At 43.0% G+C, this 24,853-nt stretch overlaps 1 protein-coding gene across 3 annotated transcripts in view; it reads right to left on the bottom strand.

Moving 5' to 3' along the window:
- Positions 1-265: 265 nt before the first annotated feature.
- The window catches only part of LOC141085380 (guanylate-binding protein 6-like), a 30,057-nt gene continuing 5,469 nt past the window's right edge, over positions 266-24,853 (bottom strand). For all 3 annotated transcript variants that reach the window (XM_073570686.1, XM_073570685.1, XM_073570687.1), the window contains 9 exons: positions 23,507-23,634; positions 22,534-22,643; positions 20,538-20,725; positions 19,966-20,202; positions 19,246-19,526; positions 11,054-11,266; positions 9,518-9,620; positions 1,932-2,125; positions 266-1,641 (listed from right to left, as the gene is read on the bottom strand). In XM_073570686.1, the coding sequence (XP_073426787.1) occupies positions 1,516-1,641; positions 1,932-2,125; positions 9,518-9,620; positions 11,054-11,266; positions 19,246-19,526; positions 19,966-20,202; positions 20,538-20,725; positions 22,534-22,643; positions 23,507-23,634 (1,580 nt within the window). In that variant the 3' untranslated portion in view covers positions 266-1,515. The remainder of the gene's footprint in view (positions 1,642-1,931; positions 2,126-9,517; positions 9,621-11,053; positions 11,267-19,245; positions 19,527-19,965; positions 20,203-20,537; positions 20,726-22,533; positions 22,644-23,506; positions 23,635-24,853) is intronic.

The following is a 24,853-nucleotide window of genomic DNA, read 5'->3' as shown; positions in this document are numbered from 1 at the left end:
CTTTAATTTATAAAGAGTTATGTCATCTTTGGGAGACAAAAGTTATTCCGTATCACCTCCAGCACTCATTGTAAATGAAAAGGGGCAATATATAATTAATGACAGTCTGCTCTCCTGCTCTACATCTCCCACTGGTAGTGCCCCCTTTCACTTAAAATAAGATTGAAGGCGGAGTCTCAGGGAGATCTACGTGCTGCCGATAAGATCTTAACAGCTCATTTACATTTTAAGAAAAACATTGATTTCTCTGGAATAAGACATCTGATTACAGGTATCACGGTATCATTTTATTAAGCTTCCTATGACCTACATTCCCATATAGACGGGTTAGGAGGATCGATCCTACTAAGAGATGCTCGTTAATTCTGCCTGCAGCTGTCACTAGTAGTGACTTACATAGATCTCATTGAATTTATATGCAGTGGACGCCTCCTAGTGGTGGCAGAAAATTTTAAAAATATTTAACTCCATATATTTTTCTCAATCAGTCTGGGGGAAAAGGTTTTGAGGTATTAAGAATCCCCTTATCTGTACTATTTGGTGGATCTGTTGCCCAGTAGCCTGGAATATGAGCAGTTAGTCAGATTTCTGATCCTATTATCGTGCCAGGATCAAGCCTGAAAGATGTTTCATAAAAACTAAAAAAAAAAAAAAAAACTAATTTTACTGAACAACAGGACAGCCAGAAATTGTCCATAAAGGTCAGCTACAATACCCCCATAAATGTCAGTCACAGATTTTGTCTACAAAGTAGGTCGCAAAAGCGGTTACACTTTATATGTTTAGATGCTCTCTTATCTGGAGCCCCAACAACAAAAGAGCCAATATACAACACTACATTATTCCTGTAACGGCCAGGACCAGTTTCACATTATCCCTGCAGCCACCACTAGGTGGAGCTCACTATCTTCCATTAAGTTTAGTGCTGGGTGTATAAAGCTGTATGTAGTGAGCTCCCTCTAGTGGTGGTTGTGAGTAATCAGAAAAGTATTTCTATAGGAAGTAGCGAATTTACAGCTCGAATAGAGGCAGCGACCCCTATAATACAAGAATATGTGGGACACAAACCCCTATAGATGTACAAATAAAGCTAAAATAAAAAAAGGGGGGAGTCCTACCATGATCGGTATAACAATTCAAATAGTTCTACAGGTTATTCTGTAAAAACAAACAATAACAGGTATAAAATACATATATGAAAAAAGGTCTTGTTTTGGCATATTTTAGACAAAAAAAAAGAAAAAAAGCGTTATACAGAAAGGCCAAAAAATAAAAAAAAAAGTGTTGGTCAATAACGTTAATTTTAATTAAAGAAGAAAAGGTAGTGTATTTGCTGGTGGCTCTCAACGAAGGACGGGGCCCATTTCTAGGTCTTGCTATTGGGCCCAATGATTTCCATGTATGACCTTCAAATGAGCCACAAGGACACTTTCCCTCTGAGACACGGGGGGTGGGGGGGGTCCAGTGTTTTTTTGCTCGCCCACCAAAGTAAATTATCCATATGCAACGTTGGCGTTAGCTCAGTATACATCCTCCTCCACCGCTGGACTGTGTCTGGCTGTTCCGTCTTAGCTCCTCAATAGTCCTCTGAAGGTCATCCAGGGCCTGCTGATGCGTTGAGCTTAATGTCGATTGTTGCGCCTAAAAAAAAAAAATATATATATAATATAGTAAAAGCAAGAAAATTAGAAAACACACCATAACATAATCAATCACATTGTGCTCTCCTGACTTAATCCTGCTCATAGAGGTGAGGGCTTGTTACAATATAGTCTGGTACTTCTCAAAATTTAGAAAGAAAAATTCCAGTCCATCTATTCCTGGGAAAGTCCTTAAAACACTGAAGCTTTATTGACTCCAAGTCCTGTTCATGGTGACCCATGACAGGGCCCTGATGGGCCAGTCCTGATGCTGGGTATTGGCATTTGTACCTGGAGCCTCTGAGTGATCAGTGTCTGATTTTCTCGGATCATCCGACTTTTGTTCTGCTCCGCCATGTTGGTCAGGGAGTTTATGACCTGTTTGTGATTTGTCCTCTGCTGGTCCACAGACTTCTGCAGGTCTCTGTATCTCCGCTCCACTGATTCCTTCTGCCGTAGTGCCAACATAGTCTGCTGATGGGACTCTGGAGGTTATGATGAAATGAAAAAGATTCAGCTAAAATTTACACAAAAATTTAGTAATTTTGCGGGATTTAGAATTAATTTGAAAGGAGATTAACTGTGCGTCTTCTCACTTGTTTATGTCCAACATTGTCTGCAAGCGAACACCGCTATTTGATGGTAAAAGATGATAGAGAAAGGAAAAGCAGAAAGAGTTACATTGGCAGGAACTTAAGAGTGAAGTACATGTTCCATCAGGGGAAGAGTATGGAGGATAGCTGTGGTGCAGCTAATTAAAGGCCTGAGAAGGCCGAGAAGGGGAGGAGTTGGCACCTGGACCTGTAGCAGCATGGCGTGTGAGCAATCCAGTTGGCTTATAGTCATTACAAAAGACCTGATCCGAGTGAATATCCGAGAGAGACCAGACCCGAGAGAGAGCTGAGCAGGGAGAACAGTCAGGTCAGAGAGAGAGATGACTAGTTAGAAGTGGAGGGATGTTTGTGAGAGTTGTCACTTGGTTCAAAGTGGGGACTGGGGCCGCACGTCAGGGACCGAAGGTGGCCAGAGTGCAGAGTAACTCATCAATCTGGGACTTGCGGCATACTGGGTAGTATCATCGACCCCAGTTAGGGTCAATGTGATGTTGTGCGTTGCCTAAAGAGTGATGACTGTAAACGTAGTGGATTAAATTGAGGGCTTTGGACAGATTTCGGGATTGAAGATTACCGGAATTGAGTCGTGTGTTTTGCCGGTAGATGGAAATTATGATTGTAGTGGGGAGGTAGAAACATGTACCAAATTAAAGGTAGTTCAAAAATTTAAATACTTGGGGATCCACATAGCTCTTCCAGTAACTAGATTTGAGGAACTTAGTTTAGGCCCGGTACTACAGAAATTACATATTAAAATTTCAATTCTAAACTTTTGTGGTAACAACATAACAAACGTTGACCCCACACAATGATTTCAAAGGATCATAGTCCATATAAACCCAATGTAGTTAAAAACACACCCATAAAAACTGAAAAATTAATTTTTCAGTTTTTATGGGTGTGTTTTTAACTACATTATTTTAATTCCAGCAATCCTTATCTGTGTTTTGGGTTTATCGTTGAATGGCACTTACCTCCTCTGGATGAATCAAGAAGAAGCCTGGGTTGAAGTCTTGCTGTCCTACATTAGTGGATGGATGGATGTTCATCATTAATTATGGAAGGATTATATTATTCTGTGCAATATTGTATTGTGCCATTGGTTTTTATTATTGGTGGGTGGCATAATTTGTAGTGGTATATTACAATTGTAAATGTAATTTATTATTTTCCATCTGCCGCAAATATGGGATCATGTGATCTTTGCAATGCTTTTACTGATAATATTATGTACAAATATATGGATACTAGGATTTGCTTTAGCATACTGGTACGGCTTATATTATAATTGTACTGTCACTTTATTGAATTGGCCCCTACTATTGTATATTGGGTTTATATGGACTATGATCCTTTGAAATGGTTAACATGTATATAGCGTGTGACTATGAATCCATCCTTCCTGGGTAGAACGCATGCTGGATACACAGGGACGTTGGAGGGTGCAAAGTGGTCAGAACATGCGTTTGGTGTGCATAATTCCATTAGGGATTGTGCAGCGCTGGGTCATGTGACCGCGATGTACTCCCCCTCCTTTGTATCACGTCCCTTGTGGTACCATGCATGCGTCACCAATACCCTTTAAAATTATAAGTGGGCTTTTTTCGGCATTTTTTAAGTAGATCTAGCCGATCTTGCCTGGTTATTATAGAGTCATTGAATGTAGGCGCCATTAATGATTTTGCGGTCATTGTCGGTATTAAGCTTATGTGCGTGCTGTGGACGCGTTGCCTAGAGATGTGGGAACGTACCGCGCACGCGTCATCTGATTATTTTCAGTATGGCTGAGGTCATACTTTTACTACGCATGCGTTGGCAGCCATTGGTGATGATGGGCGCTATGATCGCGTTGCCTAGCGACGCAGTAATAATCTGCGCACGCGCGATTTGATTACTTCCTGTAGTGCTGAGGTCATATTCCCACTGCACATGCGTGGGCAGCTAGTCGCGATAGTGGATATAATTAAACACAGGTTTGCACAATTTTTAATTAGTATGCACACACGATACTGGTATATATGGTAGGATATCCCCCTGCCCTGACACGCCTCCCGAAGAAGCAGTGCGAAACGCGCGTCGGGGCAGAGGGACGTCCAGGCATCTCCACCGGCACATTCTGGTATGGAAGAGTTTAGCCATTAACTATGTGTGTACAACTGGCCTCCGATGGGGGTTATGCTATAGGGGGCACCACAGGGTTTATGCGGTCTACTTTGTGTAGTTTGATATTCTATTGTGGGCAATTTGGCCTCAATTAATTGCGGTTTTGGTGCAATCTTATAATTAACTACAACGTTGTATCTTTATACATGTAATCTGATTTTGATAATGATGATACAATGATAGTGGCTTTTGTCCCTCTTGCATAACCCCCCTTTTGTGGGTGGTTATTTTTGATGCCGTAATGTGAGATTCCATGGACTGTAGTCCCTTTTCTATTTTGTGTTCCAGCACTTCTACTGTGTATATTTGTATGTCATGTCGTATTTTTATGTTCAATAAAGTTTATAAAATTTTAAAGATACATACATCATTGTGTGGGGTCAACGTTTGTTATGTTGTTACCAAAAAAGTTTAGAATTGGTTTCTGTGGTGTATATAGATTGTATTATACATTGGGCCATTTTGTGACTTTAATATTAAAATTTCAGTGTGGAATAAGCTACATCTGTCGGTGGTCGGTAGAGTGAATCTCCTTAAAATGATTGTAATGCCGCAGTTACAATATATATTATATAACTCCCCTATTTGGCTTCCATTGTGTAGGTTTTGCAGGATTAAATCATTATTTGGTGATGTAGCGTGGGGTGGGAAGAGTCCAAAACTTAAGCAGGAAGCACTGCAGAGGCCGAAGAGGGGGGGCTAGCACTCCCTAATCCCTGGATATATTTTTTATCTGCACAATGTCAGCACCTCAAAGGATGGGGGGAGATGTTAGGGGAGGGGCAGATACCTAGTAGTTTGAGGTATTTAATTAAGTCATTGCCATTGAGTATAGGTCTGGAGGTGGGACTTTTCCAAAAATTGGGGTCACAGTACCATACTATTAATCTTATTCATAAGGTATGGCAGAATATTAAGCACATTAGGGGGATAACGGGTTTCACTAAGTTCTCACCTATTTGGGACAAGTTATTTCCAGGTGCTTAGCCATATGAAGGCGTTTGGTGAGTGGAAGGAGGTGGGCATTAGGTTGATAGGCCAATTGATTTTTCAGGGGAAGCTTAAATCATATGAAAGGCTACAAGAAGAATTTTGTTCCCATGATTGAATCTTTATCATTCCAGAAGGGTCCAACATGCATTTCATTCCCAGGGTAGAAGACCCATAGAGATACAAACGGATATCCTGTTAGATTTTGTACTCAAAAATAGGGGAACGAAGGGGGCAATATCCGTTGTATATGGGGCACGCTTTTTTGAGAGATCACGCTATCAAAGCTAAAAGGAAGTGGGAGACAGATCTGGGGGAGATAGATGAAGACAGCTGGGAATCTATCCTAGAGTACAAACCCAAGTTATCTATGAGTGAACCTGGGAGAATGAACAACATATCAGGGGTACGATACACCCTATGGATCACATATAATTGTGACAGAGCGGGGATAAAGTTCACCTCAGACTGCCCAAGGTGTTCACAATCTCAGGCAGGTATATTACATTTGCTCTGGCATTGTCCTAGACTATCAGCCTTTTGGATTATAGTGCTGAATCGTATTGGAGTGGTGTATGGGTGTGTCGTCCCTATAGACCCGTTGGTATGTATATTGGGGTATGTAGAGGAAATTCTAGCCGACGGTACGACTAAAATTGCAATTACTAGAATATTGTTTGTTGCATGGAAATTGATTGCAAAATATTGAATCAGAGAGGAGCCTCTGTCCAGACGGGACTTTATTACTCAAACGGACCATTTAATTCTAATGGAACAAAGCATTTAAGTCAAGAGGAATAAGCTGGATTTATCCTACAAGATATGGCAGCCGTGGCTAGACAGTACTTTTTAAGGCTATACCGGTTTATAAGAATGTGGAGTTACACACGTGGTCAAAATTGTTGGCACCCCTCGTTTAATGACAGAAAAACCCACAATGGTCACAGAAATAACTTTAATGTGACAAAAGTAATAATAAATCAAAAATCTATTAAAATGAACAAATGAAAGTCAGACATTGCTTTTCAACCATGCTTCTACAGAATTTTTTTCTTTTTAAATAAAACTCATGAAATAGGCCTGGAAAGAAATGATGGAACCCCTGAAAATAATGTGACAAAAGGGACATGTTAAATCGCGGTGTGTCCACTAATTAGCATCACAGGTATCTACAATCTTGGAATCAGTGCGTGGGCCTGCATAGAGGGCTACAGACACTCACTGTGCTGTTTGGTGACATGGTGTGTATCACACTCAACATGGACCAGAGGAAGCGAAGGAAAGAGGTGTCTCAGGAGATTAGAAAGAAAATTATAGACAAACATGTTAAAAGTTATAAGACCATCTCCAAGCAGCCTGATGTTCATGTGACTACAGTTGCACATATTGTTAAGAAATTTAAGCTCCATGGGACTGTAGCCAAGCTTCCTGGACGTGGCCGCAGGAGGAAAACTGATGACAAATCAAAGAGACGGATAATACGAATGGTAACAAAAGAGCCAAGAAAAACTTCTAAACAGATTAAAGGTGAACTTCCAGCTCAAGGAACATCATTGTTAGATCGCATCATCTGTCACTGACTCATACAAAGTGGACTTAATGGGAGACAACCAAGGAGGACACCATTGTTGAAAAAAAAAGATAAAAAAAAAAATCATAAAATAGCCAGACTGGAATTTGCCAAACTACATGTTGACAAGCCACAAAGCTTCTGTGAGAATGTCCTATAGACAGATGAGACAAAAATGGAACTTTTTGGCAAGGCACATCAGCTCTATGTTCACAGATGGAAAAATTAAGCATATCAAGAAAAGAGCAATGTCCCTACTGTGAAACATGGAGGAGGTTCTGTTACGTTTTGGGGCTGCTTTACTGCATCTGGCAGTATGTTCATTTTCATAGATTTTTTTTTTTTTTATTTATTACTACTTTTGTCAGATTCAAGTTATTTCTGTCATCATTGTGGGTTTTTCTGTCATCAAACGAGGGGTACCAACAATTTTGACCGTGTATATATTCATGTTTAACTGATTGAAGCACTAACTATGGTTACAATATTGTTTGCTCCTGGACTGGTCTCCAAGGGGGGGGGGGGGTAATTTCCCACTTTATAAAAAGAAAATGTAAAAAGTAATAAGGATGTGATATCAGTTTCTAATGTTTTGTTTAATAAAAATTAAAAAAAAAAAAAAGTGATGACTGACGGGCCCAGTAGTGACAGTGACACCCTTTTGGCTAAGGTATTAAAACTAAGACTTCACCGATGACAAGTTATTTATAGAGGCAATAGCATTGTGTCAATATTCTCTTTATCTGAACTACTTTATTCTCCTCATACCATAACTTGTCTCATTTTTCACAGTCTGCATTATCTCCCGATATTGTACTGAAGGCGTCCCTTTAGTTGTGTTACTCGAACAAATAGTTGTTGGTTAAAGTACCACTGTCTCCTCATTCTGCGCTGTTGCATCCGTGTACCTGTTACCACATTCATTCATAGTCACATCTGCTTCATAATTCAGTTGGTTGTTCTCCTAAACAGACATCAGCTCAACTTATCCTTCATCCAGGGGTGTTACGAGAGTCTGAGGGGCCCCAGAGCAAAGTTTAGAGCCGGGCCCCCGTCTGCATGTTGGTCAGATGTAGATTCCAGATCCTTCAATGGCATACATGTTTGCCACCCTGTGTGTGTGTGTGTGTGTGTGTGTGTGTGTGTGTGTGTGTGTGTGTGTGTGTGTGTGTGTGTGTGTGTGTGTGTGTGTGTGCAGCTACAGCCACAACATTTGGCACATTCACAGGTCTGGACCCCGAGAGCGTCATAGGCTATGTTTTGAGGCGAAATATTAACCCCGCGTGTTCCAATTCACCAAACAATTTTGCCCCTAGCTACATAATGGGGAAAAAGTGAAAGGAAAAATGTTGGAGGCAATTTGACAGCTGCCAGATGTGAACAAGGGGGACTTAAAGAATGAGAGCGATGGCGCCAAAGAGTATATACCGTACAGTTGCTAAGGTGGGGCCCTGACATGGGATACTCACCACACACGGGGATATGAACACACACACAAAATGCGCCACACACTACCACGTGCTTCAACACATATACCACCCTCAGCACACATTTCACCACACATACACCAACCTCGCCACAAAAAAGCCAAAACACAAAAGTCGCCACTCAAAACTCGCCACGCTGTCCCAGAGCTATTTAAAAGATGAAAAATGAGCTGTGATTGGTTGCTATCAGCAACAGTTTTCTTTATAGACAGTTGTGGTAATTGAGTACTGTTATTCTTATAATTTCTATGGTGTTATCGTCCTTCTGTAAAGCTGGAAATAACACAATTTATTACCGTGCCAACACAGACCACCCTCTGACACAGACTGCAGGGGGAGCCCAGTACCACACTGGATAGGATTAGACACACGGTTCAGCAGGCAGTATCACACAGGATAAGATTAGATACATAGCTCAGCAAACAGTATCACACAGAATAGGATTAGATACATGGTTCAGCAGACAGTATCACAGAATAGGAATAGATACACGGCTCAGCAGTCAGTATCACACAGGATAGGATTAGATACATAGCTCAGCACACAGTATCACACAGAATAGTATTAGATACACGGCTTAGCAGACAGTATCACAGAGAATAGGATTAGATGCACGGTTTTTATGTGCAATATAATCATTATAATTTGTTATAACTAACCACAGTTGGTTACTATGCCCAGGCAACGCCGGGCTCTTCAGCTAGTGTGTATATATATATATATATATATATATATATATATATATATATAGCGACCTCTAATTGGCTAGTGGCATGTATTGCACTGCAGGAAGCTGGCGAGTATCTGTGCTGCAATAAATTTCAGCTGGATGTGCTATCACAAATTCCCTTCCGGCTGAAATTGGCGCCGATTGCGTGGTTTCACTGAAGATGGAACTGTTCAGGAGCAAAACCAACCTCACGTTCTCTGCAGAATTTCTACAAGACTGACCGCGCAGGGTTATACAGAAAGTTCTCAGACTACTAAACAGGGACGACTTTGTTCTATAGCCAGATCATTTTTATCGTTCATTCTTAGGTTTAGGGCATCTACCTGCTAGCCGCTTCTCTGCCTGGCCCATCTTCTCCTCTGCTTGCTGAATGGCCTCCTCAATGTTCTTGTTTTCATGCATGAATCTTAACAGCACATCAAGAGACTGTGAGAAGGAAATCATAAAAGGTTATCACATAAAGTCACCCTCACCCCTGATTTTACCAACCGAGACAGACTTCAACCAGATCAGTGACATTGGGAACTGTAACGCTTCCTATACAGTGATCGCCACCTAGTGGTAGGCAGAGTAAAACTTTACTTACATTATGGCTCTGTGATGGGAAGCACGGACAATCCCGTTCACGAAAGATAAAGGTGGCAACACTTCCCCGCCTAAGATTGTTGATTTTTTTTTTTTTAACAATTTTGGTTCTTAAGCCCTCAGACTGTTCTCTTCTCCTCTTTCTATTCTCCACGCTTAGTGTGGCACAGACTGACACACAATGCAAAGATGGAGTCAACTTCTCCCTTTTTATCTGGTTTCAGGTGTGATTTTTCATATTGCCCACACCTGTTACTTGCCACAGAAGAGTTTGAACAAGCATCACATGATTGAAACAAAGTTGCCACAAGTTACCCACAATTTGGGAAAGGTGCCAACAATTTTGTCCGGCCCATTTATGGAGTTTTGTCTTAAAGTTTGTCCAATTTGTTTTTTTTGTGTTGTTCCAATACACACAAAGGAAATAAACATGCAATGATTTTCTAAGAGCAAAACTGCATTTTCTGCAACAATTTTAAGGGTACCAACAGTTTCAGCCATGACTGTATATAGGTCCTTTAAGTGGTTATTGGCTTAAAGCCGAAAAGGCTAACGGTGACCGATTCATAGTTTCCCATTGTGTCTTTGGCTGTATGGAAGCTCCCATTGATTACATGGACCACAGGTGGTCACAGTAATGTTCTCAACGAAATTCGATTGCAGCCAGGCGTTATTATACAGTCTTGGGTTTCAGAGACGATATTCTTTGAAGATAGCCGGAGCTATTTTCCCTTCTGTGCTGACACACTGTCTGTAATGTTTATTCAGTGTTTTAGGTCTTTTCTCTTCTTATCTCTATTGTGAGCTGTGACATCCTATCACTATCCAGACTCGTTACAGACAGGCTGCTGCATTCCCTACCTCGGCTTTTACACCAATGAGCAAAATGGTAACAATGGGTTGAACTTTTGACTTTCAGGCTCCATATCTCACCATCCACTACAGCTTCGAACGTGAGACCACCATCATTTTATTTACAATCATCTTGGCCATCTCATACATAAAGTTGAGGTTGTGAGAGTCTGCTCTGGCTGATGGCTCTTTGTGTACAATGATGGACTTTTTGATTTAATTTTTGGTGATTCATGTGAATCAAAGGGAAAAATTGTTTGACTTTGCCAGAATAAGAAAATTTTCTACAATTCAAACTCAAGTTTAATTTACATTGAAGGGATTTGCTCCTCTCTGGTCGCAAGGAATTGGGACATAAAAATAATGAAAATCAATACAAATCTGGCCCATTTTGCAGAGATCTTGACATTATAAACAATTACCTTTACTCCCTTTCCTGGCATTCTGTGATATCTTTCCAGGAAGATCTCTTTATCCACCAAGAAAAGCTTGTGTCCTCCCGGTTGGGTGTAACGTCCCTGCATGAGCCCGTTCTGCATGGTCAGGCTGAGGTTCTTGAGAAGATTAGTAGACACTTCTATGGATTTATCTTCGTTTCTTTTCATAAATTTGTGTCTTTTCTCGCTAATCTGATTCTGTTGGTAAAATAAAAAAAGCCAATTACAACTGGTATGGAACATGCGCTTTTATGTGGGGCAGAATAATCCATGTAAACTAACCCCTTCGACAATTCAGGCTGAGTGCACACGGTGCGGATTCTGTGCATGCGTTTTTTGTGCACAGATCACGAAATCCGCACGTCAAATGACCTGCATTTTTCCTGCGGATTTCTTCCTTTTTCTTTGCGGATTTACTGCGGGTTTCCCCCTGCGGAATTCCCCCTGCGGATTTGGAGAATGGAGCAGGTGGAAAACCGCACAAAAGAAGTCACATGCAGTTGTTTGAAAACCGCAGCAAATCCGCTCTCCATTTTCCGCAGCATCTGCACAGCTTTTTTTTTTTCCATTGGTTTATATGGTACTATAAATCACAGTGCGGAGCCGCACTAAATCTGCATCGTGTGCACATAGCCTCATGCCGCTTTGTCTTGGACGATAATGCTTTATACATGTGTTGATCAGGGGGACTTCACATCTGAAATCTCCCGGAGAAACAGTGGGATTGCATTGGCCTCATACTGTTAGCAAGCAGCCTGAATGGTACAATTCCATACTTTTGCTTGCTGTCTGTCTTCTGCTGCTTTACCATTTTGCAACATATTTTAACGTGTCTGCTAAAGGTTTGGTATAAATCATTTGTTACACTGTATTTAATACTTACTGCTTTATATCCGTGACTGGGGCCTCTCTAGATCTTATCAGGTGGAAGGTGCTATAGCATATAGATGTAGCCAGGCCCAGTGTCTTTGATCATCTAACCACCCCCTGGTGTGCTGGCCCCAGCTGCCAAATTATCCCAAACCAGCTCCCACAATCCCTCTCTCCTGACCCTGTAGTGTGGCCTATATATGTAGTAGTTCCTAAGGGGAAGCACGCAAGTGTGGGGTGCAGCATGCAAGCATCCCATAAGCAAAGCATCACAGAAGCTAAGCATCAAGAAAACGGCAGTTAATCAGGGCAGGAGTCAGGTAACCCACACTTCACTTTGCTCTCCCCTTTAACCATATGTTTTATTTCTATCCTCCTGTGCTCCCTTGCCATCCACATTCATCACCCCACCCCCCCTCCATCATGACTCATACACATCAACCCCTCTATACTCCCCTCTCCCATGTACAGCTCCCATGCACTCCTCACCTTCCTGAGAAACCTCAGCTCATTTTGCCCAAACACATCACAGAAAAAAACTACTTACAATTCCAACAACTATTTGCTCTTTATCTTCCTACTCCTACCGATTTCAGGGGACATCTCTCCCAAACCTGGCCCACCATCCCCCAACCTCAACCCCTACCCTACCTCATATCGAAACCATAATAATCTTATTAATATTACTTGCACTCCCTCATCTCCATCTTTTAATTGTGCCCTCTGGAATCCACGGTCTGTTTGTAACAAGCTTCCTTTCCTGCACAACTACTTTCTGAACAACTCTCTTAATCTCTTGGCCCTCACTGAAACCTGGATTCAGATTCTGACACTGTCTCTCCTGCTGCCATTTCCTATGGTGGCTTACAATTCTCTCATTCCCCGAGACCCACAAACAGACATGGTGGTGGAGTCGGCATACTCCTGTTCCCACAATGCACTTTCCAGGTCATTCCCCCAGTTCCATCACTCATATTGTTAGGGCTGGCAGAACGCACCAAATAATAAAATAGTAAGGTGCGTTCGCAGCCCGGGTTCCACCGTGCAGAGGTGGTAAACTGCTGCTTAGTAATGGCGGATGGATATAGCGGTAAACAAAAGGTCACACGCGGGTTAACATCACCTGGTGTGAACAGGAGCGGACTCACAGAGCCGCAGTACCGCGGAACATAAATGCCAGAGCCTGTTAAGACACACAGCACTCGGCAAGAGAGCGCTCAGTAAATGGTGACAGAACTCAGCCCCAAGGACACGAGGTCTGAGTCCCTCTAGACCCACTGAGCGTGCGGCATCGCACCTGCGGACGCCTCTAATGAACACTGACCACCGAGGAGTGCAGACTAGGTGCACCGTGGCATACAGACAAAGCCACCGATGGATGCTGATGCCAGTCTTTGACTCTGCCTCTACCTGGACCTCAGACTGGGCGCTAGCAGGCTAGGCTACGCAACACATGCGTACCAAGTGTAGGTAGGGGTTTCATAATGAGTCATTCACCAGAGACATTCATACATGCATACAACACTCACTCCACATGGTCTAATCTTTTTCTATATTAGCGCACGGCATTGCGATCCTTTTATAGACGCAGCTTTCCGGGACCTTCCTGATGGTCCAATCCGATCTGCAATAGGACCTGAGCATGTGACCTCCGACCTCCAATGAGAGGTCGTCCCACGGGCATGCTTAGTAGGAGAAAAGCAGGACTTAGTCACAGGAGCGTCTGCTCGCTGCTGACTCACGCATGGCACAATAGCTGAACCTGGTGTAGCAACCAGACGCCTAACATTAGCTTGGGCAAGACGTTGGGACCGACGTCTCTGCTGAGCAGGAACCTCTGCGGCTGTAGAGGAATGGGAGACCGCAGAGGACATGGCTTGATATTCCCCCTGTACAGTGGAAGAACCTCGGCGCCTAACACATATTCCCTTCTTTTGAGGTCCACACCATCAGGCTCTTCCTTCCCCTCTCCCTCAGAGTAGCGGTCATATACCGGCCCCCAGACTCACCCGACCACTTTTCAGCCTGGCTGCAGGACTTCTTGTCCTCAGAACTACCAACTCTTATCCTGGGAGACTTCAACATCCCCATTAACAGCCCTACTTCCACATCTGAATCCCAGCTTCTATCACTCACCGCCTCTCGCAGCTTTCAACCTCTGAGACACACAGCAACACCCTTGATCTGGTCTTTGTCCGGCTCTGTTCAATCTCCCACTAAATAACTCACCGCTTCCACTCTCTGACCACAACATACTCTCCTTCACGCTCACAAATCTCCCCAATCTCCTCTTTTTCCTGTCCTGATCTGGCTGTTCATCACTACAACGACACTCTTAGAAGCACCCTTGACCAAGTAGCTCCCCTCATTCTCAGAACCTTCAAGCACAGAGTAAAACAGCCCTGGCTCACATCGTAAACTCAACTTCTCCAGCGATGCTCTAGGAGTGCTGAACGCCTATGGAGAAAAACCCGCACACCAGAAGACTTCATCCACTTCAAATTTATGTTAAGAACCTATAACGCTACCCTTCACCTTGCCAAACAGACCTACTTCACCACCCTGATCTACACACTAGCCAACAACCCCAAGAAACTTTTTGACACCTTTCACTCCCTCCTCAGGCTGAAAGCACAAGCCCCTATCACAGACATTTGTGCTGATGACCTGGCCTCCCACTTTACAGAAAAAATAGATAATATCCGTCAGGAAATCTGCTCCCAACCACCAAGTGCTGTGACTGCCGCCCCTTCCTGCATCTCCCCTGGCTCACTTTCCACATTTGATCCTATCACAGAGGTAGTCTCCAGACTCCTCTCTTTGTCTCGTCCAACCACATGCACTGCCGACCCCATTCCCTTAATTCTCCTCCATTCTCTCTCTCCAGTCGTCACAACTCACCTAACTGCAATCTTTAATCTCTCCCTCTCCTCGGGCATTTTCCCATCCTCCTTCAAACACGCCATCCTTACTTCGTAACTAAAGAAGCCCGCTCTCGACCCATCCTGCACAAATAACTACAGACCAGTCTCCAATCTCCCCTTCATCTCTAAACTTTTGAAGCGCCTAGTTTACTCCCACCTTACCCATTACCTCTCCACTCACTCCCTTCTAGACCCTTCACAGTCCGGCTTCCGCCCATTACATTCGACTGAAACTGCACTCAAAGTGACCAATGACCTTCTGACAACAAAACGTAAAGGTGACCAATCTCTGCTCATTCTTCTTGATCCATCTGCAGCTTTCGACACTGTTGACCACTTCTCCTACTTTCTAGGCTCCAGTCACTAGGCATTAAGGACACTTCTCTCCTCTCCTGGTTCTCTTCCTATCTTTCTAACCGCTCCTTCAGTGTTTTGCTCTCTTGCTCCACATCATCTCCTCTTCCTCTCGCTGTCGGGGTACCTCAGGGCTCAGTCCTTGGCCCCCTTCTCTCTCTACACAGCCCCAATTGGACAGACATCAGCAGATTTGGCTTTCAGTATCATCTTTATGCTGATGACACACAACTATATACATCATTCCCCGACCTTACCCCCGCTGTACTACAGAACGCCAGTGACTGTCCGTCCGCAGTCTCCAAGATCATGTCCACTCTCTATCTGAAACTCAACCTCTCCAAAACTGAACTTCTTCTGCTCCCGCCGTCTACTAACCTCCCTAAATCTGACATTTCCCTCTCCGCGGGTGGCACCACAATAACACCCGGCGCGCTGTCTGGGTGTTATGTTTGACACCAATCTCTCTTTCACATCCCGTATACAATCTCTTGCCCGCTCTTGCCACTTACACCTAAAGAATCTCTCTAAAATTTGCCCTTTTCTCACCATGGAAACAACAAAAACCCTCACTGTAGCACTGATCCACTCCCGTCTGGATTACTGCAACGCTCTATTAATTGGCCTCCCCGTTACTCGACTATCCCCTTTCCAGTCCATACTTAATGCAGCAGCCAGGGTCATCTATCTGGCTAATCGGTAATCGGACACGTCCGCTCTTCGCCAGTCCTTACAATGACTGCCCATTCATTATAGGATCCAATTCAAAGTACTTGTTCTCACTCACAAAGCTCTCCACAGTGCAGCACCCCCCCTACATCTCCTCCCTCATTTCTGTCTATCGGCCTAACCGACGGCTGCGCTCTGCAAACGACTTTCGACTAACCTCTGCACTAATCCGTACCCCCCACTCCCAACTCCAAGACTTCTCCCACGCTGCGCCAATCCTCTGGAATGCTCTACCCCAAGAAATTAGGACTATCCACAATTTGCATAGTTTCAAGCGCTCCCTCAAAACACATTTGTTCAGAGCGGCCTATCACGTTCACTAATCAAAGTCATTCTATGTGTAAGTGTGCATGTGTAGCCCATTCACTATCTCCATCCATCCCTCACTCCTTCAAGATGGCTGGACCATCATTGTAAATACACCATTGTAAATACACACCTGTACCCTGTAAGCACTCACGAGCAGGGTCGTCTTATTTTGCTTTAATTATTGTGTTGTTAACGTTGTTACTTATGACTTGTGTTTTGAAACTGTTAAATTGTAAAGCGCTGCGGAATATGTTGGCGCTATATAAATAAAGATTATTATTATCCCCTTACATGTAAGCAGCATTGAGTAGGGGTCTCAAGCTTTCATGAGAACCATAGACTTGGCAAGTAACAGGTTTGACCGTTTCTCCATTAACCCCTTTATTTTCAGGTTTTTTTTTTCCCCTCCTTCGTAGAGCCACAACTTTATTTTTCACTCCACACAGCCATACGAGGGCGTGTTTGTTTTTTTTTTTTGTTTTTTTTTTGGGGGGGGGGGGGGCGCGAGATTAGTTGTGCTATCGAATGACACCATTGATTTTATAAAAAAAAAGATATATATCCCAAAAAAAGTTACCTTCCACAGTTTTGGGGGGTATTTCATTTAACATGTTCCCTACACGGTAACTATCACCTGGCTTGTCCCATGAGATACGGCCACCATCGTTCAGGTCTAATACACAGCTTTCTTTAATGCCGGATATCTGCCCCCGAATTGAAAGGTAAGAAAAAGACCTTTTATTATACTCACCCGTGGGATGGTCCGGTCCAAGGGGCGTTGCTGGTCTTGGTCCAGCGCCTCCCATCATCTTACGATTGCCGTTCTCCTTGTTGCTTTGTGTAGATGATGCGTCCTCCTACGTCATCCACACAGTCTCCCTGGCATTGCGTTCTTGTGAAGGCGTACTTCTCTTTCCTCTTGCGGGCAGAGTAATGTACTGCCGTGGACATGCGTCGGGGCTCTTTGACCTTTCCCATCACATACACACTGCAGCACATTACTCTGCCCTCTATAGGGCAGATAAGTACGCCTGCGCAGGAGTGTGATGTCGGGGGAACACTGTATGGGTGACGCAGGCAAGGATAATAAAATGTCTTGTTCTTATCTTGCAGGTCGGGATGGGGGCAGATAAACAGCATTATAGAATGCTGTATATCAGGGCTTCAAGGTCGAGGTCTTATTGCACACGGGACAAAACCTGGTGACAGGTTCAATTTAAGTGGTGAAAACTTATTTTATTTTTAGAAAATAAAATTTTGCTTGTGTCACCATTTTCCAAGGCCTGTAACGTTTTTATTTTTCTGAATATGGGGCAGTGTGAGGGATTATTTTTTGTGCTCTGAGCTGACGTTTTTACAGATACCATTTTAGGGTAGATACAATGTTTTGATTACCCATTATTGGATTTTATTACAATGTTTTTGCCGCAAAAAAAAAAAAATTGAGGTTTGATTTTTTTTTCTCATTACGCCGTTTACTGATTGGATTAATTCATTTTATACTTTGATAAACTGGACTTTTACAAAACGCAGCACTCAAATATGTGCTTTGTTTTTTTATGGATTTATTTTTAATGGGGCAAAAGGTGGTTGATTTTAATTTTTGTATTTTTTTCATATTTTCGCTTTCCTTTTTACTGTGTTTAAATAGTCCCCTTAGGGGACTTGAAGCTGCGATCATCTGATCGATTGTAATATACATAGCAGTGCATAAACACTGCTATGCATAGTGAAAATCTGTCTTATGAGCAGGAGTATCATAATGAGCCATCATCTGCTGGGAAAGATGTGGACTTGGCTTGCGAGCCCGCTGTCAATGTCGTAAATGTACGTTATATGTAGTGAATGGGTTAAAACTCTTCCTAGCCGCGTTTTAGAGAGAATGGGGGACTGCATTCTCCCATTCTGGTCATCAGTGGATAGGCAATAAATTATTTTTGGATTCAATATTCCCTCACGTTTACATCAGTTTTTACACCAAGTATTTATGAAAAGTTGGGTAGATACCTGGGCACAGGGTGGGAAGTGAAGATATGGCGTTTTTGGATGCTTCAAAAGCTTTCTGACACTATTCTAAATGGTCTATAGCCTTAGAAAGAATAAGCTTGTAATTGGGTTGAAAAGAGAGTTGTGGTGAAGGACTACTAAACTAGGAGAGACAATGGTGAAGGATCTGGGTGTACTTCTACTAGATCAGACTAAATAACATGCAATGTCAATAACCTGCTTCTAAGGCCAACGGGATATCATGTAGTACAAGAGGCAGAGACTCACAGGACAAAGATGTCATAGCATCTGGAATATGCAATGGAGTACAAGGCACCAATTCATAAAAAGGATGCCCTGGAGATAAAACTAGGTACAAAGAGGAGCCACAAAATTGATAAGGGGCAGATAAGATATTAGGTCTGAGGAAAGAGCAAAATAATTAAATAATTCAATTTAGTTTTGGGAAAATATGTGAAAAGGGTGACATGATTAACCTATACAAGAATGACCCATGCAAAAATATATGGTCAAAAACTGTTTGATAGAGACAAGAGGGCACATCTTCCACCTTGTAAAAGAATGGTTCAATCTCCAGAGGAGACAAAAGGGCAATTCTTCTCCCTAAAGGACAGGTTCAATCTCCAGAGGAGACAAGGCTCCTTTACCTTGGGAACTATAAATTTGTGGAATAGTCTACCTCACGAGGTGGTCACTCCAGGACCCAATTATGGTTTCAAAAAAGGACTTTGATGCTTTCATAGGAGAAAGTTGCATAAATCCTCATGTATAAAATTGTTGTTTTCAATGTTGATCCAGTCAATGTGCGCTCAGGATCAGTAGTGAAAAACTTGCTCTTTTCGATCAAATCTTTTGTGCATTACAGATGTACCTACACCCCTTCCTTTCAATTTTTCCCTTCCTACTATTGCACATAATGGACATTTGTCTTTTTTTTTTTTCAACCATAATTACTATGTAACCATGCAAGGCTGGATGTCTGACCTTTAGTTCCAGACGATATTTCCATTTGTTATTGAGTGAACGTTTCATGAATACTTGATCGGCCTTCATCGAGCTTTTCATGTGCATTTTCAGGAATTCGCCCTCATTCAACGTTGGCAACTTTGGGGCATGTTTTTCCATCTCGCTTTCGTACGTGGACAGTGCATCCTGCAAAGCTCCATTGTTCTCAATCTCCGAAAGAGCAAGAACTGCATTCTCCATGCATGGTACAGACCCGCTCTGAATAGTGTCCACGTACATGGATGCAAGCTTACCCAACACTGTGGAGGAAATATGGAGCATTATTGGAGATTTCCTGCTGTAGAGCTTCATGTGAAGATGTCCCCAAGCCAAATCTGTCGCAAGGTACCCACCATGCGCTATTTATAATACTGAAGTGTTTTTAGGTGATTGAGGGATAGTTGAATGACTGCTACCTTTGCAACCCCCATTGCTATCACTCCTGTGAACACAGTCGGCCATGAGGAGCACCCAGTGGGAGGGAGGAGGGCATTTTGACATAAAATAATTAACTATCTTAACGTCCCCACTCACAAGCTAAAAAGCCTCTCTCTATTGTAAAGTGCTGTGGAATATGTTGGTGCTACAGAAACAGAATTATTATTATTATTATTAAAGGGAACTTTGATTCCGACCCTTCACGTCATGTCATCTACACATTAGGTCAGTCCCATGATTGTACTTTGTGACAGCGCTTACGTTTCCCAGTGACTGGGATTCCACCTGACAGTAATTTTACACTGCAGCTCTTCATTATGTGGTCGTAGAATTTGGCCGCTTGTTCCACAAACTCTTGTTCCAGTTCACTCTCCTTTAGCTCATCCAGACGTTGCAGGTTTTTCTTAGAGGTTGGGCGGTCAAACACAAAGCACTTGTGAGAGCGGAAAAACTTTCGGATGCACTCACGAGGGAGATTGTAGTTTTCAATATTCTCCCCTATAATGTAAAATAGAATATTAATAAGATCAAAGTGTCCTCATTACATATAATTATTGCTGAAATTTAGGATTTTTTTTTAAGACCTAATAGGGGGGGCAGGCTCAGATAATAAAATGAGTAGTCAGCCAGCCTCCTTCACAAAGCTGTAGTCATATTTTGACACAGCGATTCCTGCTCTGTAGCCAAAAAAAACAACGGAAGAATGTATACGACCCTCGGGAGCTTGTTCCTGGAAATCCGGATATATTTAAGTCAGAGAACTATATTAGTAAGTTGTACACTTAGCTCATTTAAAGGTGATGTGCAGAGCTGACAAATACAATAGTCATTACCCGATTTGAGTTCCAGACCCATCATTAGATATTCATCCTCTGTTATTTCCTTTCCGTCCCTCTCCAGGATAAGGCTAAAGTCTCGGACGCACCAGGTAAATGATGGTAATAACTCCTTCTCGGCCGCACTACCATCTCTGCTATTACTGGACTTCGTCTTTACAATTTCTGTTAGTTGAGTTACATAGCTATAAGATTATCTCGATAAGGAAACAGCTGTTTATTTCAAGTGCACTCAGAGGGGTCGTCTAGTTTAGAAAACCCATACACTCCATTAAGGCCCCGTCACACTAATCGACTTACCAGCGATCCCGACACCGATATCAAGGTGTCAGGATCGCTAGTAAGTCGCTATGTGATCGCTGGTGAGCTGTCACACAGACAGCTTCACCAGCGATCAGCACAGCGATGCCGAGCGCCCTGCATCGCTGGCCATCGCTGTAAAAAATAGAATCAAAATAAAAAATATTGTTATTCTCACCTTCCGATGTCCCGCGCAGTCTTCCGGCCTCTCTCCACGCTCCGGTCCCAGTGATCCTTTGCACGAATGACCGCGAGATGTCACGGTCTCGAGGGATAACAAAGTCTCGCGGTCATTCGTGCAAACGATCACTGGGACCGGAGCGTGGAGAGAGGCAGGATGGCTGAACAGGACGTCGGAAGGTGAGAATAACTATATTTTTTATTATTTTTATTATTTTTTACACCTGATCGCTGGTCTCCCGCCTGTCACACACAGCGATGTGTGCTGGCCAGCGGGAGGCCAGCGACCAAAGAAATGTCCAGAGGTTTCTTCCAGCGATACCGGCAGGGGGGCCGCTCGCTGATCGCTGTCACACATAGCGATCTCGCTGGTGAGATCGCTGTTACGTCACAAAAGTTGTGACTCAGCAGCGATATCGCTACCGAGATCGCTTAGTGAGACGGGGCCTTTAGGCAAGTTTAGGTAACAGAAATACATTCTACAGGAGCGTTACCTCATGGCCACAGTCGAGAGACCCAAAGAGCGAAAAAGGGAAAGGAGAGCAGTGGAGATTGGTCTGGTTGGTGGAGAGCCACAAGTAGTGGAGAGTGTACTGGCCATAGTGGAAAGACACAATGAGTGGAGAGGGGAGAGAGTGGTGGAGAGTCTTCTGGTCCCAGTGAAGAGATGGAGAGGGGAGAAGAGAGCAGTGGATAATGTCCTGGTCTCAATGGAGAGACAAGAGGAGTGGAGAGAAGTGGAGAGAGTGTCCCAGCCACAGTGGAAAACACAAGGAGTAGAGAGCAGTAGAGAGTGTTGTGGCTACAGTGGAAAGACACAAGGAGTGGAGAGGAAAGCATAGAAAACACATGAGCACTGTGTATGGAAGAGTTGGGAGAGATAGCTTCTAGTAGAATGATTGTATCTATGGTGGGCGTTACCTCACTCTCACTGTGGGAACATGACTAAGAAAAAAGGGGTTGACTGGTTTAGTTATTAGCCAAGCCAGACCCCTTCTCCACTATGACTGATGCAGGCAGAGAATGAGCCAACTAAACCCCTGAAATGAGCTAATCAGCCTACCTCACCCATCCCGTTGTAGATTGTGAGCCCTCGCGGGCAGGGTCCTCTCTCCTCCTGTACCAGTCGTGACTTGTATTGTTCAAGATTACTGTACTTGTATGTATTATGTATACCCCTCCTCACATGTAAAGCGCCATGGACTAAATGGGGCTAAAATAATAAATAATAATAATAAATACCTTCATCTTACACATCACTAGTCACTTGCAGAGGAAGCTTTAAAGAACCCTCTTGAAGAACCCCTTTTCAAGGAGTTTCGAGGCATCTGAAATTCTGTGTCTGGAGTAATAGTAAACTGTATATACGAAAAGGGAAATACTGTCATTCTGTATGATCAGTTGCCCTGTCCCTGTCCTACTCATGAAATCTTATGGTCACAGTGCTTCACTGGAAGTCTCTTCTACTACATCACCCGAAACATCAGCAACTTTTATTCTCAGTAAAGGATACTGCAGTTGCTCGATTGCTTGTTGATCAATGGTCCCCATACTGTTATACACCAGAGCGCTGCTTAGGAGAACTGTCAAGGAGAAAATCCAGGCATCATTTTTGCTGTCTCCCTGCAGAAGAAAAAAAAAACAAGAGTTTTACATATCAGTTTCCACAGTTGAATGAAGCATCACATGGTGGCAATGGTGAAGAATGAGTGTCCATGTAAGCCAAGTCCACCAGAACAAGATCTGCTGACTGTCAATGGTTCCTGATTATTAAGAGAGTTCCAATGAATGGACCTTCCCAACCTGAGGTCCATATAACACTTACTTGTCAACTTTAGTAAGACTTACTATTGGAGGGTGTGGGGCACTTTGTGAGCTACTGAAAAAAAGTATCCATAGCCATGTCCTCTTTAGTGGTAACACTCCCCATTGTGCCAATTTGCCACCCCCAACAAGCCTCAGCCCATGCCTCACTAAGAAACCTTACATAGATTTTCCATCTCTTCCAGGAGTTGCCTCTTCTCCTGACAGACTCCTGTATGTTCCAGGAAAATTGCTTTTATGGGGTCAATGTTGGGGTAAGTATTCTAAGATAAAGTTCAAAATTACCCCCTCATTGTGTGCAGTGTTCAGCCACCCAAAACAAATGGCTTGCTCATTCTTTTTGCCAGTGTCCCAACCTCCATTTGCCAGCAATACATTTGCTCTGGAAAAGGGAGAGACACAAAGGTTCCACATCCAGTAACCAAAGGACAGCCGCATCTCTCAGTAGAATGCTCAGCACCATGCTATTTAATTGCTTTTGGCATATCCAAAAGATTTTGATGCTATAAAGCAGCAATTTCGTAATGTAAGGAACTTTAACAGTGACCTCTCCCCTCCTCTGTCACAGGCACAAGTAAAGCACAAGGTCCACAGCAAACAACTCCCTATATCTTAGAGTAACAGAGATATACCATAATTTCCAGCAGTATGCAAAGTCTTACCTTCTCCACATCACCTAATCCCTCAGTGTCCAGCAAGACCAGGACATGTCCAGGATTGCGTGGGTGAGGGACACACCACATCCAGATCCCTTTAGTTTTGGATTGGATACTGGATCCCAGAGGAAAACCTAAAAGCATTAAATGATAGATACAGAAGTGACAAAATTATTGGTATGCACTAAGTGAAGGTGTCCAATAATAACGTTGTGTTAGAAGAAGCCAACCTCAGCTAAGCTGTTGTGCATATGGCTGTTATACAGAAACCCACTTCCTATGTTATTGTGCAAGCTCTGTAGAAGTCTAGTGATGTCCAATTTTCATTCAAGTAGACAGGTCTCCATTTCTTTGTACACAATTGATCTGAAATGTTGCAGATCTGTTAGAGTTACTACTCCTGACATCTCCGCTATCTCCTTCCTCCTATTAGTGTTAGAGATCGCAAGAGAGGGGATTGTACACAAATCTACGATGGGCATGGGAGAAAGTTATTTGGAGGGCAGAGGAAAAAAAAGGCTATAGACAGAGAGAAAAGCACATTTAGAGGAAATATGTGCAGGTTAGAAGCTATGCTGAGATATGAAAGTAATTAGAGACAGCAGGAGCCTGGCTACAGAATAAATTACTGGATGCTAATTATGCAAATTGTCTCTTCAGAGAGGAAGGGGACTAGAACTCTAGTGCCACCTATTGGAAGTAAAATCCTAAAAGTCAATGCTGACCCTTTAACGCGCCTTGTTACATGACTTAGGATAAAAGCCAAGCCAGAATCTCAATTTGATTCTGGCTTGGCTTTTATCCTAAGTCATGTAACAAGGCTCTCCTCATCTCGACATGCTTAGCATGTCATTCTCTGCAAGGAGAAATGATACTTCTTAAATTACTGGATGACATACAGAGCTCACATCCAGCCTATATTACTGGGAGAGACACACAAAGTTCACGTCCAACTAACTGTGAAAGTCTCGCATACCTCATATCTAGCCTAACCCACCGGAAAAGACAGAGTTCACATCCAGCCTATATTACAAGGAGAGGCAAACAGAAATCACATCCAGAATAAATTACTAAGATGAACACAAATAGATCACATCCAGTTTATATAATCAGGGGAGACACACAGAGTTCACATCCAGCCTATATTACTGGGAGAGACTCACAAACTTCACGTCCAACCTTTCTAACTGAGAGTCTTGCATACCTCATATCTAGCCTAATCCATCAGAAAAGACACACAGATCTCACATCCAGCCTATATTACAGGGAGAGGCACACAGATCTCACATCCAGAATAAATTACTAAGATGAACACAAATAGATCACATCCAGTTTATATTATCAGGGGAGACA

The sequence above is a fragment of the Dendrobates tinctorius genome, unplaced genomic scaffold, assembly GCF_039654945.1.
Source record: "Dendrobates tinctorius isolate UK_male_01 unplaced genomic scaffold, ASM3965494v1 ptg000028l, whole genome shotgun sequence".
Classification (NCBI taxonomy): Eukaryota; Metazoa; Chordata; class Amphibia; order Anura; family Dendrobatidae; genus Dendrobates; species Dendrobates tinctorius.
The sequence above is the reverse complement of the archived record's forward strand: the minus strand, read 5'-3'. Positions and strand labels throughout refer to the sequence as shown.